This window comes from Halichoeres trimaculatus, unplaced genomic scaffold (assembly GCF_033239565.1).
Source record: "Halichoeres trimaculatus isolate MK-OKI-2021-1 unplaced genomic scaffold, fHalTri1.1 fHalTri1_scaffold_10, whole genome shotgun sequence".
Classification (NCBI taxonomy): domain Eukaryota; kingdom Metazoa; phylum Chordata; class Actinopteri; order Labriformes; family Labridae; genus Halichoeres; species Halichoeres trimaculatus.
In genome coordinates this window covers 33,392,813-33,408,054 of record NW_027437187.1, presented here as the reverse complement: position 1 = coordinate 33,408,054, position 15,242 = coordinate 33,392,813, and the positions used below count along the sequence as shown (strand labels likewise).

At 39.6% G+C, this 15,242-nt stretch overlaps 1 protein-coding gene across 4 annotated transcripts in view; it reads left to right on the top strand.

Annotated features, from left to right (window-relative positions):
* The window catches only part of ptprz1a (protein tyrosine phosphatase receptor type Z1a), a 108,642-nt gene that overhangs the window by 61,303 nt on the left and 32,097 nt on the right, over positions 1–15,242 (top strand). For all 4 annotated transcript variants that reach the window (XM_074677140.1, XM_074677139.1, XM_074677141.1 and 1 more), the window contains exons 5-10: positions 392–487; positions 3,988–4,054; positions 4,130–4,287; positions 7,968–8,118; positions 11,736–11,920; positions 12,502–12,622. In XM_074677140.1, the coding sequence (XP_074533241.1) occupies positions 392–487; positions 3,988–4,054; positions 4,130–4,287; positions 7,968–8,118; positions 11,736–11,920; positions 12,502–12,622 (778 nt within the window). The remainder of the gene's footprint in view (positions 1–391; positions 488–3,987; positions 4,055–4,129; positions 4,288–7,967; positions 8,119–11,735; positions 11,921–12,501; positions 12,623–15,242) is intronic.

The following is a 15,242-nucleotide window of genomic DNA, read 5'->3' as shown; positions in this document are numbered from 1 at the left end:
GGAAAGAAGTAAAGAAAAGGGTTCACCAGAGGGCACCAAAGAATATTCCAGATTTAAAGACAATCTGTGCAGAGGAATGGGCCAAAATCACACCTGAGCAGTGTGGGCCATTAGTTCAAACATACAAGAAGCTTCTGGAAGCTGTCATTGCAAACAAAGGCTTCTCCACTAAGTATTAGATGAGTCTCAGTTAGCATGTTCAATACTTTTTTCCTGTGTTATCGTACTTAATTCTACATAATCATTATTTATGGACCTGAACGCTGTGATTTCTTTTTCTTCAAATTTTGTTTGAATTGTATCTTTGGAAATAAATGTTGATGCTTTTAACACTTATTTTCCCCACTGTAAGATTTTTAAAATTATAAATATATTTGTTTTTCTCCTACAGATGCAGATCTACTGCTACGAGGCGCATCGTTTCGACTCTTTGGATGAAACCATCAAGGCTGGAGGCAGAATCACAGCGCTCGCCGTGCTCTTCGAGGTGAGCATGCTCTACACGACTGGAGATCAGATCGTACCTGATAACACTGTGATCATCTTTCATGGCCTGTCTGTCTGTGTAACGCAGAGCAGGGCATTAAAATGCAAAAACCACATTCATTAGAAGAATTAAACAACCGGAGAGGGATCAGGTGGTGTTCATTTCCCAGCATGTCTGATTCGAGAGGCTACTTAAAAGTCAGTTTGGCCGGTTTTTAATGGCTGTGAGATAAAAACCGTTGGACTGGAGGAAAGAATCAAAGTCTGAGTGCAGCATATTGAAGTGATACCTCGCTGGGTGCACCACGTTTGAACAGTCAGACTCATGTTTTGGCTTCAGATCATTGCAGAACTCTTGTCTGTGTTTCATGTTCAGAGCCAGGGTCGTACCGGAGCGTCATGCATACTTGGTGCTCTGCTTTGTGCAGTCGTTTCGCCCGGGGCCTGTTTGGCGTGTTCGAACCGATGGGGGCCATGTTGGAACAAAACTCAGAGAGGCGTCTGATGTGAAGCTGCAGGCTCTGTGTGTTTTGGGGTGGAGAGCAGGGTGGGAAACTCAGAGCTGACACAGAAAGATTGTAGATTTAGTTTTTGTGGTTGACTGAGACGTTCATTTAGACTTTTAATCACCGCAAAGGTCGTGTTGAGGGGAGTCTGGTGGGTTTGTGGGTAACAGTGGCACCTGGAAATCCAGATTCGAGTGTTTTTTCTCATCATGTTTTTGTGAACAGATTTAAGGTGGTACAGAGAGCTCTATTCATCTCCTGTCAGACTGGTTTAGTTGCTGAACGCCCACTTTAGTGATCTGCACCTGACATCTTAAAGTCTGCTCCTGCTCCCAGGAAAGTTTACTCCCAGAAAATCATTACGCTGTCAGAGCCAAAATCCACATTTCTGTTTTACAACCACACGAAAAATTACCTACCACACCTTCAGCTCCTCTACCAAATGTGCATTATTGTATCTAATAGTCAGTGATAGCATCTCAAATTTGGATTCTTGAACTTCAATTGTTTTTTTGTAATTTTTCCCCCCTAGTTCCTGGAATATTTCTACAGATTTTGCCCTAAAAAACAAATCAAATAAATATTTGAGTAAAATAAAGGCTGCAAATGTAGTTGCAACAACAATTTCACTCATATCTGCACATTTGCGCACATTTTAATCTAATTTAAGAGGTTATTCACTCTTGGGGGAACTTAGCGCAGTTGATAATTCAGAAGCCAAAATACGGATCATGAAGGTCGCCTCCTCAGAAAAATAGCCACACATTTAAGATTACAGGATCTAATTGACTATTTATTTCACTTTTTTCATTTTATTTTAGTAATGTTCATTTTTTTTTTGTATGTCTGGCACTTTGGCCCTGTTTCCACCAAGCGGTCCAGTGTGGATCAGTACAGTTTGGTACAGGTTGGATCGGTAAAGCCTGATCCTTTTGGGGCTTTTGTGCCTTTCTTGGTAGGTGGAGTCTAAGCCAGATGCTGACAGCCACGTCACCTAAGTAATAGCGTGACGCCATAGCAGCCCAACACAGCATACCCCCCGAATAAACCCATTGAAGAAGAAAAAATCAAGCTTTGGTGACAATTCTTTCAACCAATCAACAGCCTGCAGGGTTTCTAGCCCCACCTTCTGGGCTCAGATTGGTTTGGTCTGGCACCCCAACAGAAGGGGACCAAAAAGTGGGATGGTACAGGTCAGTCCAGTGTTGCCAACTCCTCAGCATCGGAAGCAGCTAAAGGCCCGCCCAAAAGTAGCTAGAAGTCGCCAGATCTTTTTTTCTGTCCAACGGGTGTTCCTACACCGTACCAAGACTGAAGCTCTTGGTGGAAACTGGGCTTTGTTTCATACTATACAGTATAAAAAAGGACTTTACAGTAAAATCTGATTGATTGAAACAAGCACTGAACCACACAGACAGTCGTTCCCTGCGACGGTTTACGGGTATAACGGGTTGTCAACTGACATGGAGGAGTTAACCTCCAAAAAAACACATTTTTAAACTAAATATCATCACTTATACGGATGATACGATACGGCTCCCAGGTTTGTGAAATAGCAGTGAGTGGACAGAAGAGATCAGCAAGTGGACGGACGTTTTTAGCGGAGAAATCCTGCGTCTACCCAGAGAGCAACCAGAGTGTGACAGACCAGGACGTTAACGTGTGTCAATAAATCAGAAACCCTCCCAGACCAAAAAGAGCACATACTGCCGAGTCTGAAACCCGGTTTATAATAAAAGAACCAGAAAACTACGTCCAGAGTTAATTATTTACCAGACGTCGCTGGTGTTCCAGTGTAAAGTGTGACCCTGTTAACTGGTGACTCTTGGCTGTTAATCCCTGCTACTATCAACTAAGAGTCACCAGTTAGCATGGTTGCTATTAACTCCAAAACACTGGTTGCTCCATGACAGTCAAAATTTGACAGATGTTGCCTCTGTTGTAAAGTATCCTTTCCAAAAACTGACCACAGAACAACCGTACATTTTTATGCTGATAACAGGTTAAATTTAGTGTCGAAAAAACGTTAACTCGTCTGAATGAATGGAGCTAAATGCTGCTACTGCAGTCAAGATGTGTGCATATTTTTATGATGACGTAGACTGATAATCCCTTTATAGGGTGCCCGTTGGTCACGTGACCTGAGCTGTGCTTCTGATTGGACAAGCTTGCAATCTTCATATCCTCTGTACAGTGTGTGGTGATAGTGAAATTATTGACTCAGACAGGAGACGTTTTTTGAACCAGGCTGTCAATAGGTTAATTTCTGCTTTGAAAACGTCTTTTTTTTGGCTTGGTGTGTCTGTGACTTCCGCTACTTCCGGAGCCAGCCTCAAGCAAACACTCGAGAAACAGCAGATTTAAGCACTTCCGCATTGTCTCATATTCTTAGACCGGATGTTGCTGCTTGGCTGACTCCCAAACTTTCAAGTTATGTAGTGCTCTCAATGGCATCAGCCTCTATACTTAAACTTGTAAAGCCATCAGGATGCTCCTCAAGTCGGTGAAATCTTAAAAAGTGCCCTCAGGTGCTTGGATGCCACACATGTGCCCAGTAGATCCCTTTGTAGGGGACTTAATGAGTAAAATGTGGCGTCTGGAAGCTCTTATAGTAGATTTAACATTAACAAGAGCCTTGTGTATCAAATATTGTCCTCTGTATGCCTCTCTGGTGAGTAAAGTGTTTAGAAAGTGCTCTCTGGAAGCCCCTCCAGAGGGTGAGATGCAGAGAAGTGCCCATTGGTGCCTCTATTCATCACTTCATGTCAGAAAAAGACGCTCCTGAAGACTCTTAGAGGGTGAAATGTACGATTGTGACCTCTGTGAGCAGCGCCCATCACAGGAAGAAAGAAAGGAGAGAAAATGTAAAGGAGTTTGTCTTTTCTGAGGGATACGATGTGTTTTGTGTGTCTTCAGCCAAAGTTAGACATCAACTCTTTCCTATCGAGGATAAAAACTGATGGATTGTGAGATAAACATGTTTTTCCCCTTTCAGACGAGCTCTGAAGACAACATGAACTACGCTCCGATCATCGACGGTATCTCCAGCGTGAGCAGATACGGTACGTTTGTTTCTCCGTCTGTCGCTCTGTTTGTCTCTTCTTCTGTGGTGCTCATTGGTTCTTTCTGCCGTCCAGGAAAAAGCGCAGAGGTTTTACCCTTCATCCCTCGAGGTCTCCTGCCCAACTCCACCGAGAAATTCTTCATCTACAACGGCTCCCTGACCACGCCGCCGTGCAGCGAGACGGTGGAGTGGATCGTCTTCAAGAACGCTGTGGCTGTGTCTGACGAACAGGTGAGGAGGAGAGTTGACCGTGCTTAAAGAGTCGACACACATTTATCAATCAGCTGAGATGTGAAGCAGGCACAGAGTTACAGCGTGGTCCTTTAAGAGCAGACGTCAGCTCGGGGTTTTTGTTTGAGATGAAAAGACGAGACACAAAAAGGCAAATGTCCGTAAACAAGCTTTTAGAGAAGTTTTCAAAGAGCTGAAAGGAGGAATTATCATACCAGAGCTCAGGAAGCACGCAAATGATGGGTGAGGCAGAGAGACGGCTGGCTGTCAGCTCTAAGTGTGTGTGTGTGTGTGTATGTGTGTGTGTGTGTGTTTCAGCCTAAATACCGTACAGATCTTTTGTGAGTCGATATTAGTTGGATGTAATGACTGCGTCTGTATGCCTGTCAATCACCAGCAGCCTGAGGGCAGTCACTCACACACACACACACATACACACACGCACGCACGGGATCACACTGAACTGCACAGACACGTGAGAGCACACACACACACACACACACACACAAAGGCTTTTACATGGAAACAGTTTGAATATGAGGCCTCATCCCTGCTTGATTTGGTGCTTGTCATTCCCTCCTCAATCTTTTAACATTTGCTGACGTCCTTTCAAAATAAAAGCTCAGCTTAAAGAGTGGACAGTCTGCTTTCTCGTATTTTAAACATGGAGTTAAAGTAACGATGCTGAATGTTGTAAAAATCTCTGTGAAATGCTGCTTTCATCACATGAGGATCCCCTTGCTAGTTGGTTCATAAAGCGTACGAGGGGCAGGGTTCAAACACCTGCATGGAGCTCCACCTTCGACAGGCCTCCAGAGAGCTGGCCAATCAAAGAGAAGCAGGCGCCTTAAAGAGACAGCAGCTAAACAAGGTGTTTACAATAAAGGCTGAAATGGAGGTTTTCTAAAACAGGAGTGTGAGAAAAACTGGAATATAGATAGATGCTGATAGATAGATGTAGATGCTACTCTTCCTTCTGGTATTCCCTCTGTTTCTGGGTTAGCACGGCTAGCTTGTCCATCTTATTGGAGATAGATCTTACGTTCCCAATAACGATGGATGGAAGGACAGGTCCATGTCATGACTTCTTAGCTCACACCTGAGATCCAGCACGTCGTCCTCACCTCCTTCTCCTCACCTTATGGGAAACATCCGGCCTTGCACCAGTTAGCGTTGACATGCTACAGACTGCTTACAGCTGATTTCACATGTAAACAATGCAGCCATGGTTACATGTAGGATCTCCAGACAAACACAGGAGAAAAAAACAGTTAAAATATCACCGAAGACAAAACCAGTTTGGTGTCCATGACCAACAAATGAACCGTACTGACCCACTCCAAATGCAAAGATGGCAACAAAGAGGTGAAAAAATGACAAAAAACAGACAAAGAGGAGAGAGCTGCTGCAACAGGCAGCCACAACCAACAGGGCGGCACCTAGCAACAGCAATAAAAATAATGCTCCTAGGTGTTGTTATAGATGAAAACCTTGTTTTTGTCGATTGTGTCTTTAGGTAATGTTTTGTGAGAGAAGGGACAGATATAATAAGACTTCCTTTGTGATTTTTATTTTTACATTACTATTAAAACCATCTATTAACTTGTACACATCTAGCACCTTGTTTATGATCCTGTTGCTCTGTTCAGGTTTCCAGGGTTTTCCAGGTTTCTCCAAACCTCTCTGACGAGTCTCAGCTAGTTTAGCATTCCAGCTCAGGTGGAGCTGCCAGATCTTAATGCTTAAAGTCACGACTCCAACGACCACAAATGGCTCTAATGGGCTCTCAGGGTATCACTGCTGCAGTGTTGACTCTTCGTGAGTCAGACTGTGACTCACCTGGGCAGGTTTCGAGGAGGCCTGCAGGTAAAAAGCAATCCCTGAGTGCTTAATTGTTCCTGTAAAGCCGTTCACTGTGTGTTATTTAAGCGCTGTAGTTCATGTTTACATTTTTCCTACATGTTTTTATCACATCTCTGCAGAGAGAGCTCAGAGTCCTGCAAAGAAGAGCAGTTTTATCTGTGAGCACAGTTTGTTATCTCATGGGGACAAGACCAAACTTTTCATCCAGAGGGACGTCAGGGGCTCCGTTCATTCCCTCTGTGCCTTTAATCTGAAGATAATATCTAACTATGAATGGAGGCTTTTTTAAAATGTTGTTTTGGTGTTTAGAAACATTTTGACATAGTTACATGAGATCAATCTTAGGTTAGAAAACACCAAAGTTTTGTAAAGCTCCTTTGTTTTTAGTTGTTTTTTTTAAGCTTTATTAGCAAAAAAATGGTAGCCTTGGGAAAAGCAGCAAACAATTATAAAACAGACAGAGCGCTAGGGGGTTGAAAACAAAAACCTTGAACAGTGTAAGAGATAAATAATCAAGATATGTACATTAAACATTTAAAATAATTAGAATAATTGTAGTTAACAGACAGGGAGACAAATAATAAACAACAAGAATTCACAAAGATATTTTAAGTTTGGAACATAAGGATACAATTTAAGCAGCTTTTTTGTACAAGGATCCTCAACCTGTGGCTTCTTGTAGATTTAAAAAAACTTTTATTGAAATTAAGATTTTATTTTTCTTCAAGACGATATTGATGATTAAAGACACTGACACTAAACAGAATCATGAGTTATCATTTTGTTAAACTAAATATTTATCACGTCTGTCAATTAAGTTTCTAAATTTCTTGTAAAGATTTTTGCATTTTTTTAAGGGGGAAATTTTGAAAAATTCTTTTTTTCCTTTTTTTTAATCTATGCATGATTTTGCAACGTTCTTTTGGATTTTTTTTTTTTTTTTTTTTTTTGGGGGGGGGGGTAAGCAAATTTTTCAAAATAACACTTTTTAATTTTTAATCTTTTTTTTGTAAAATCATGAAATTTTGGTAAATCATTGAAATTTCAAAATGTTTTGAATTTTTTGCCCAATTTTAAGATTCATTTTTTAAATCTTTGCAAATTTATGAACTTTCATTTTTTTTTCCGCAAATTTATTAAATTTCATAAATTTTGCAAATTTATTAAATTTCATAAATTTTGCAAATTTATTAAATTTCTGATATTACAAAGTTTTATTTTATTTATTTATCTTTTTTCCCCCAATTTATATAATATAAAAAACTATACAGTACACATTTGCGATTTTATAAGCGCAAACAACTTCTTGTTTAGACACTAGATTTTTACTATTTACAGAATTTTATACACATTTTTTGTCTTTATTGTGAAGATAAAGCAGATTTTGTGGCTCCTATATGACTTTAATCCAGGTGAACTGAGGCAAAATGGCTTCTATGAAAGTTAAGGTTGCAGACCCCTGTGATAGGAGTTTCTTAATGCCCGATTAAAGAGTTCTGACTCCTTTTTAAGGCACAGAAAAGGGTTTGTTCTTCTAAACCTTGCACCTATGGATATAAACTTTGGCAGTAAGATAAGATTACAAATGTAAAATTCACTTCTCTCAAGTAAAGCTCCTTTGGTGTCTTGTTAAGTTTCACACAGTGAGAGGATGGTTTTGCGGAATAGAATCTGGATTTGGTGAGGCAAGCTTTCCAAATCCACATCCAGGCTTTTCACACACTCTGGGGTGTATTTTTAACTCACTTTTATTACCCACAGAAGCTGCTGTTGTCCTGCAGTATTTAACATTTCGATGTGTTATTGTGTTCTCACAGCTGGAGATGTTCTGCGAGGTGATGACGATGCAGCAGGCCGGATACGTGATGCTGATGGACTACCTGCAGAACAACTTCAGGGAGCAGCAGCAGCAGTTCATGGGTCAGGTGTTCTCCTCCTACACGGGCACCGAGGAGGTCCTCACTCCAGGTACAGCTCCTGAATACACACACCTTCCAAATCAGTAGGGAATGTTTCAAGTATGGTGGCCTTTAAGGGACATTTCTGGCTTTACTTGGACAGCATGACATCACAAAATAAAAAAAAAATCTGTCAATTAGTTCCTTGTGTTATATTTGAGTTGTATTAAAAGCAACCTTTTCTCTAAAATTCAGTTCTTAAGGCATAGTGTGACTCCTGTCTTTTCAGTGTAGGAGCTCAAAAACACGTGTGTCATTGAAAAAAGTTCTTAAATCAATAATTTGTTGAAAATCGTACTCTTTTTACCTTAAATGGTGACATGGAAAAAAAGGGGGAAAAAAGAAAACTGCATTTCCTCATGTGTCCACTGGAGGCTGGGCCCAAAAGTTAGGAAATCCAAAATAAATCCCTTTTTAAAATGCTAATTCTTACAGCTGATTTAAATGTTTTTATTTCCTGGCATTTTTACTTTTATTTATTTATTTATTTTTTAACTATAATTTTTTATTTTATTATATTATGGCTAAGATCCATGCAGGTTTTAGGAGTTGTGGCTCACTTTGCGGGTGTTTTTGTTGGCAGCTACCAAGATTCTTGAGGCTTGTTTGCAGCTCAGCATCTTTTCCTGTTTCTCTTGTCAGCAAAAACTAGTTGGAGTCAGCATTTTTAATGTATCAACTTTTTTTCTCTTTTTTCTTGTGGACCTTTTTGCACTTTCTATACACTTTCTTACTTTGTTTTCTTGATTGCTGCTGTGACCTCAATTTCGTTGTACTTGTTACAATGACAAGAAAGTTCTATTCTTCTTGTTTATTGTTATTCTTCTTTATAGTCACCTCTTTACGATAATTCATTATGACAAAGGAGAAATCAACGAAGCTGTGTCCATGTTTTGTTTGTTACCTCATTGGTGGAATACAGTTAGGTGGTGACCTCTAGTGGCAGTTATATGTATTATATGTATTACTAAACACGGTAGCTGTCCAGTGACGAAATATGTAGAGACTTCGGTATTTTATTTTTTGTTTCTATGTTTTTAAACTATGCATATAACTGCTCTTTTTAAGAAGCAGACTGCTTTGGCCAGGAAATGCTGCAAAGGTAGATTCTTAAACGCCGTGAGTTATTTTCTGGTTAGATAAAAATCAGGTCCAACAATCATGGATTTTTTTAATTTAACCATGTCGTGTCTGGTTACAGCCCAGGTTGTTTTCAAGGGGAGATCAAATTCTGAGTGGGAAAGTCCCAGCAATAATGTCCTAAATGAGTTGAAGTGGGAACAAAAGATCAAATCAAGTGTCTTGGTATAAATTTTTGAATACATTTAAGGTGTTCCGGACCCAGTTGCATTGTGATTAATGTAGTATTAAGATTTTCACAAAACAGAAGTTCATCAATTCAAGTGAGGTGTTATTTTAGATGAGGTAAATATTAAATAATGATAAATATGATTAAATAATGCAGACCTTTTTTTATTTTTTAAGGTAAGAACTGTCTTTAAGCTTTTATTACATCAACTAATGGTTCAACACAGAACAGGTTTTCAGTGTTTTCACCTTTTTTTAACTCCCCAAACCCTTTTCCCCCTCCAGGAATAAACATTCAGTTCTCTTTAAACCTCACCTGGCTGATTTCAGACCTCAGTTTGACCCTCAGCTTGAATAATCCCAGGTTAATGCTCACTTTCATTAAACATGTTCCAGATGGATCAGACACAATTGGATCAGCAGTGATGGGTAAAAAGTGACACAGGGATAATAATAGAACTCCAGTGACCTAAATAAAATCTGTGTGGGGTCAGCTCGGTTAACCATCGATTGTTGCGCTGGTACTCGATAATTAATGAAGAGGTATTGATCGGTGGTTTTTGGAAAGCTGGTTCTGGCTTTAGAGACCAGGAAACAACAATACCGTGAGAGTTTATATGATAAAAGTAATAGGTCAAAGTGTTTGGGTTTTTTTATTTCATTTCTTTTCAAGAAAACAAGTCCTTTATTTTGTTAAATGACCTTATGTTTGTGGTGTTAAGACTAAAAAATGATCAGCTACAGATTCTACTGTTATTTTTCACCTTTAATCCAAAGATTTTAATCTGGTAGAATAACAGAGAATGAAACACGTCATGTGTAATAGATAAATAAAAGCTCCTCTGGGCTTTCTGCATCCTGTCGCTGCCCTCTAGTGGCTGCAGAGAGGCAGCACTAGATTCCTTTTTGTCTTTCTTTTTTAAACCTCTTCTCTAAACACGACACGACAGTTTCCCTTACATCCGTGAAAGAGCGGTCAGAGGTCGGAGGTCAAAGTCAGTGAGAGCCGCGGTTTAAGGGGAGGAAGTGTGTCAGTGTTTGTGTGGATGGAGCCTCCTCCTTCTCTATTGTTATTGATCCTCAGCCTCTTTTTAATCCGTCTTAATCCACAGAGGCTGTCATCTGTGTAATCTCTGCTCCCCTAATCTTAACAGTGACCCAGAATCATTCTGTGGGTTCAGGGGACGACTCATAAAAACATTAAAAAAACAGCCTCAAACAAACAAATTTGACTCATTTATTGTGTTTTGTTTCGTTTTTTTTAACACGATTTTTCCTCTCTTTTCTTTTTTTTCCCTTAAGGTACCAAAATTAGCTGCTGGTCATCCCTGGGTTCCCTTAAGGTCACAGTGAATAAATACAGTTGGAATCAGCTGATTTAATGTCTTAGAGCAAACAAATAGAGGAAATATATCAAAGGTTATCCCGTAAGAATAGCTTTTTTTCTGTTTTGTTTTGTTTTTCATTATCAAAGCTCCTCGAAATCTTCTAGCTGCTGCTGACTGGGACAAACAGAAAACCAGTGATAGTTGAAGAAACAGCATCAAAAGTCACCACTGGGAGTATAAGGGCGTATTCAGACCTGGACTGTTTGGTCCACTTTAAACGGACCAGGGTTCGTTTCCCACGCTGGTGCGGACTTTTCATGCAGGTGTGAATAGACACAAACGAACCCTGGTGTGGACCAAACAATCGGACCAAGACCCACCTTTTGAGGTGGTCTCGGTCCGCTTCCAAACGAACTCTGGTGTGGTTCGTGGTTCTCCGGTGCAGGTCTGAATACAAACCAATGTCCATCTGAACTAACTACAGGATACATGCTCCTTTTGGGCCTATAAAGCCACCGTAACCTAACCATCTTTAGTTCATACCTGATCCTCCGTCTTCTGTTTAACCGAGCAGAGCATAGCGTCTCCTTGCTGCGCGCATTCCTCTTCGCTGTTCCTAAATTGTAAACGGTGTTGTTAAGCTGCTTTGAAGGAGCTGCTCTTGAAACTGAAAATGATTTTGCAGCTCTAATAAGAGCACAAACACACGTCTACCTCCATTTCCTGGTCTGTATTCTGTGTGCCGCCTTTGTCAGTGCTGTCCAATGAGAGCACTGATCGTCACACACGTGGATGTGTTTACAGAATATAGTCCACTTGCTAAAAGTACAATCTGAATACAAACCACACCAAACAAAAAAAATAAAGTCTGCTTTTTGTCCCGACCAAACAAGTGGACCAAAGGACTTTTCTGGTCTGAATATAGCCTAATAATAATCTACATTTCCCTGTTTCTGTTTAAAAATTAATTCCCCATCTCTTTTTCCATCAGTTTGCAGTTCAGAGCCAGAAAACATCCAGGCGGTGCCTCACAACCTCAGCAGCCTGCTGGTGACGTGGGAGCGGCCCCGAGCGGTGTACGACGCCAGCATCGAGAAGTACTCCGTCAGCTACGGACTGGCCAATGCAGAAAAAACTCCGCCCACTATCTACCTGACGGACGGAGACCAGGATGTGGTGAGTATGAGAGAAATAAAAATCACAAAACCATGACGTCAACGAGACCCATGATACAAAATCAGCAAATTCTTTCCGTTTGAGCAAATAAGCCGAATGCAAGCAGAATATTTGGGTCCATGTATATGTGGCTAATGTTGAAGTGCTAAAATCTGCTGTTTCTTGAGTGTCCACTTGAGGCTGGCTCTGGAAGTACAGGAAGTCACATACACACCAAGCAAAAAAAGATGTTTTCAAAGCAGAAATTAACCTATTTTGTTCATTTTGGTTCAAAAAACGTTTCATGTCTGATTCGCTAATTTTGCAATCAACGCACACTGTATGGAGGTGAATTTTTATTTTTAACTCGGCCATTCAGAGGATATTAAGATCCCAAGCTTGCCCAATCAGAGTCCCAGCTCAGGTCACGTGACTGATGGGCACCCTGTAGCTGTCCGCAAAGCCCTTGCCACTTCCAATATGGCCGCTATAGCCAGAAACAGACGGGTGATGTCGTGGAGGCTGCGTCCTTCAATCATTCAGTCTATGATACAATCTGGTAATAAACGCACTCTTAATGTCCTTCCTTCTCCATCCACCAGGGGGCAATACTGGATGACCTGATAGCCAACACCAGCTACGTGGTCCAGGTGGTGGCAGTGTGCACCAACGGTCTGTACGGACGTGTGAGCGACCTGCTGACCGTCCTCATGCCCGACCCCGGTAAGAGCGACCGTGACTGAGTCTGAGCGAGATGAGCTGTACAAAAAAAATATAATCCAGACACATTTTTATAACATTTAGCTTTAAAAACATGAACTCAGTGTTAATTGTTAGCGTTTTCTACGGTTAAAAAAAACACCAAATGGTTTTGTTACACCCAAATTTTAAAAATAGGATGACTTACATTTCTTATTGGACAGATTTTTGATAGCTTTATGCATTTTAATTTATTTATCCTTTAAAAACATGTCCATCCATCCTCCGTCCTTCGCCGTGAACCCTAAGAGAGACAATATTATTGATTCAGCATCAATGATATATCTATTCCTCCTCCTCCATGTTTTCCTTCTCTTCCCTTCTCTCTGGATTAATATATTTTGTTATTCGTGGGGATTTACTCACACACATACGCTGTTACTGTCTGACTCACCTTCTTCTGTTGTTTTTCACTGTTTCACGGGTTTCTCTCTTTCAAATCTGCTCTCTGGCAAATACAAAGCCACCATGTTTGTTCTGTTTTCATTTGTGGCGTCTGTTCCTTCTGCCTCTCAAAGTAAGAGAAATGTTTGCATGTGTGCACCAGCATTTTGTGTATTTCATTAGCCATCGTAGTAATCATGTATCTCAGCTGATCTTCATATTTAATAAACTAACTTGTCTTGTTGCAAAGAAAAGAAATCCCCTGCATCCTATTTCAGTGTCGGCTTGCATGAATGGGTGATATTCTGCAACATATCGTTGGTTTGGTTCAGGGATCTTAGCACGTGACGCAGGCTAAGCTACAGTAGGAGGTTTTATTGAAAGGAGATTCCTCTTATAGTCAAACCTGCAGGGTGCAAAAGGTTTGAGAATGACTCTGTTTTGATTGCATCAGATGAATGGAGATCCAGTGTAAACACCTTTGGGGCAACTGACCAGCTCAGATTTTTTATTCTCAGTGTCAAAGAAAGGATTCTCACAAAGAAAGACAATAATTTAAGAAACAAGAAAAAAATAAGGTGCTTTTTGACTCCTGAAAAAACTGTAATTATTGCTCTCTGTAAAGCCACCAAAGTCCATTCACAAAATCTGGGATTTTACTTCAACAAACTTGCAAGCTGCTTCTTAAGGGTGGGAGAAAAAAAATCAATGAATCAAAGTATTGGGATTTTTTGTTTCAGGATTTTAAATCATGATTTATTTATTTTTTTCAAAAATGCCCCTTTTTTAAGATAAGTTAGAAGAAGTTAGAAAAAAGTTAAGATGTTTTATTCCCTGAATAAATCTTAAAAACTGACTTGCATGTGACTTTGCATTTGTTGGGAAAAAATGGCTCCTAAAAAGGTCTATAGATATTATCACCATCGTTCAACTTTTTTACACCTTTTCTTCAAAAAACAAACAAAAAAAAAAATTAAAATATCAAAGAATTGTTATTTATACACTGCAAAAGAACTAAAATCTTGTCAAGTCTTATTATACTTGATAAGAGCCACATCAGCTCATCACCTAATTAGTCCAGAAAAATTTCTTGTTTTAAGTTATTTAAAGACAAAAATGAGGTCTGAATTGCTTGAAACATGTAAAAAAGAAATCTGCCAACGGAATAAGAAAAAATTGTCCAAAAGTTTGCTTAAAACTAGAATAAAGTCATAATACAAGTAACTTTTCTCTTGCTCCTTCAGTAGATTTTTTTAACCATTTACAAGCAATTCAGACCTCATTTTAGTCTTTCAATAACATGAAATAAAACATTTTTCTGGATTAGTCAGGTGAATGTGGCTCATATTAAGTCTAAAAACACATTTTCTGCTGAAAATAAGACAAAAAATAAGATTTCAGTTTTTTGCTGTGTATCAAATCAGCATCCCAAAAATCATTGAATAATCAAATCTGGAGGAAAGCATGTCGTCCCAGCCGTACTGCTTCTCTGCTTCTGGATTGATCTGGTTATTTTTGTGTGATTTGGGGTTTGGGGTTAACAATTCAAAACAGTAAATCACCACAAATACACCAAAAAGATCAAAGCAGAAATAGACAAGATGTGAGTCTGTGTTATGTGGTGAAATTACTGGTTTTTTTCCAATGGAGTCTGGTGGCTTTGAAAGAATTAATATAAGAACTATTAGTGAATCAGAATGCATCTTAACCTTTGACAAAAAAAAGGTTCATTGTTGGAGGGAATTTACTTGCAACAATGCCAAGACCTTGAGAACAACAGTGCAGAAGTACAAAAATTGCAGTACCTCGAGTGCCCACTTGGGGCTGGTTCTAAAACGAGACTGTTCTCAATGGCTCCCAGTTAAATACTTATTATCTGATAAACGTGCTTCCAGACAGGAAACATAGACACAGACCTTTTTGCTGGAAGAGGAGACCTTATTTTAGAGAAATAGCAGTTACAAGGTCCATCTGACATAAACCAGACTCCACTGACGAAAGCACCAATTTTTGTTTTACTCCACAGAGGAGTTTTTTCACAAGGACTTCAGCATTTTATATGCAGTATTTTGAATATGCTGTTTTTAAAAGTTGATTCTGGTTCAGTGAAATGTTTTTGTGATGCACATTAAGAAATAAATCTAACATTTTAAGTCAGTTGAAGTTAAACAGCTTCTTGTTCTGTGGGGTAAAAGTTGCA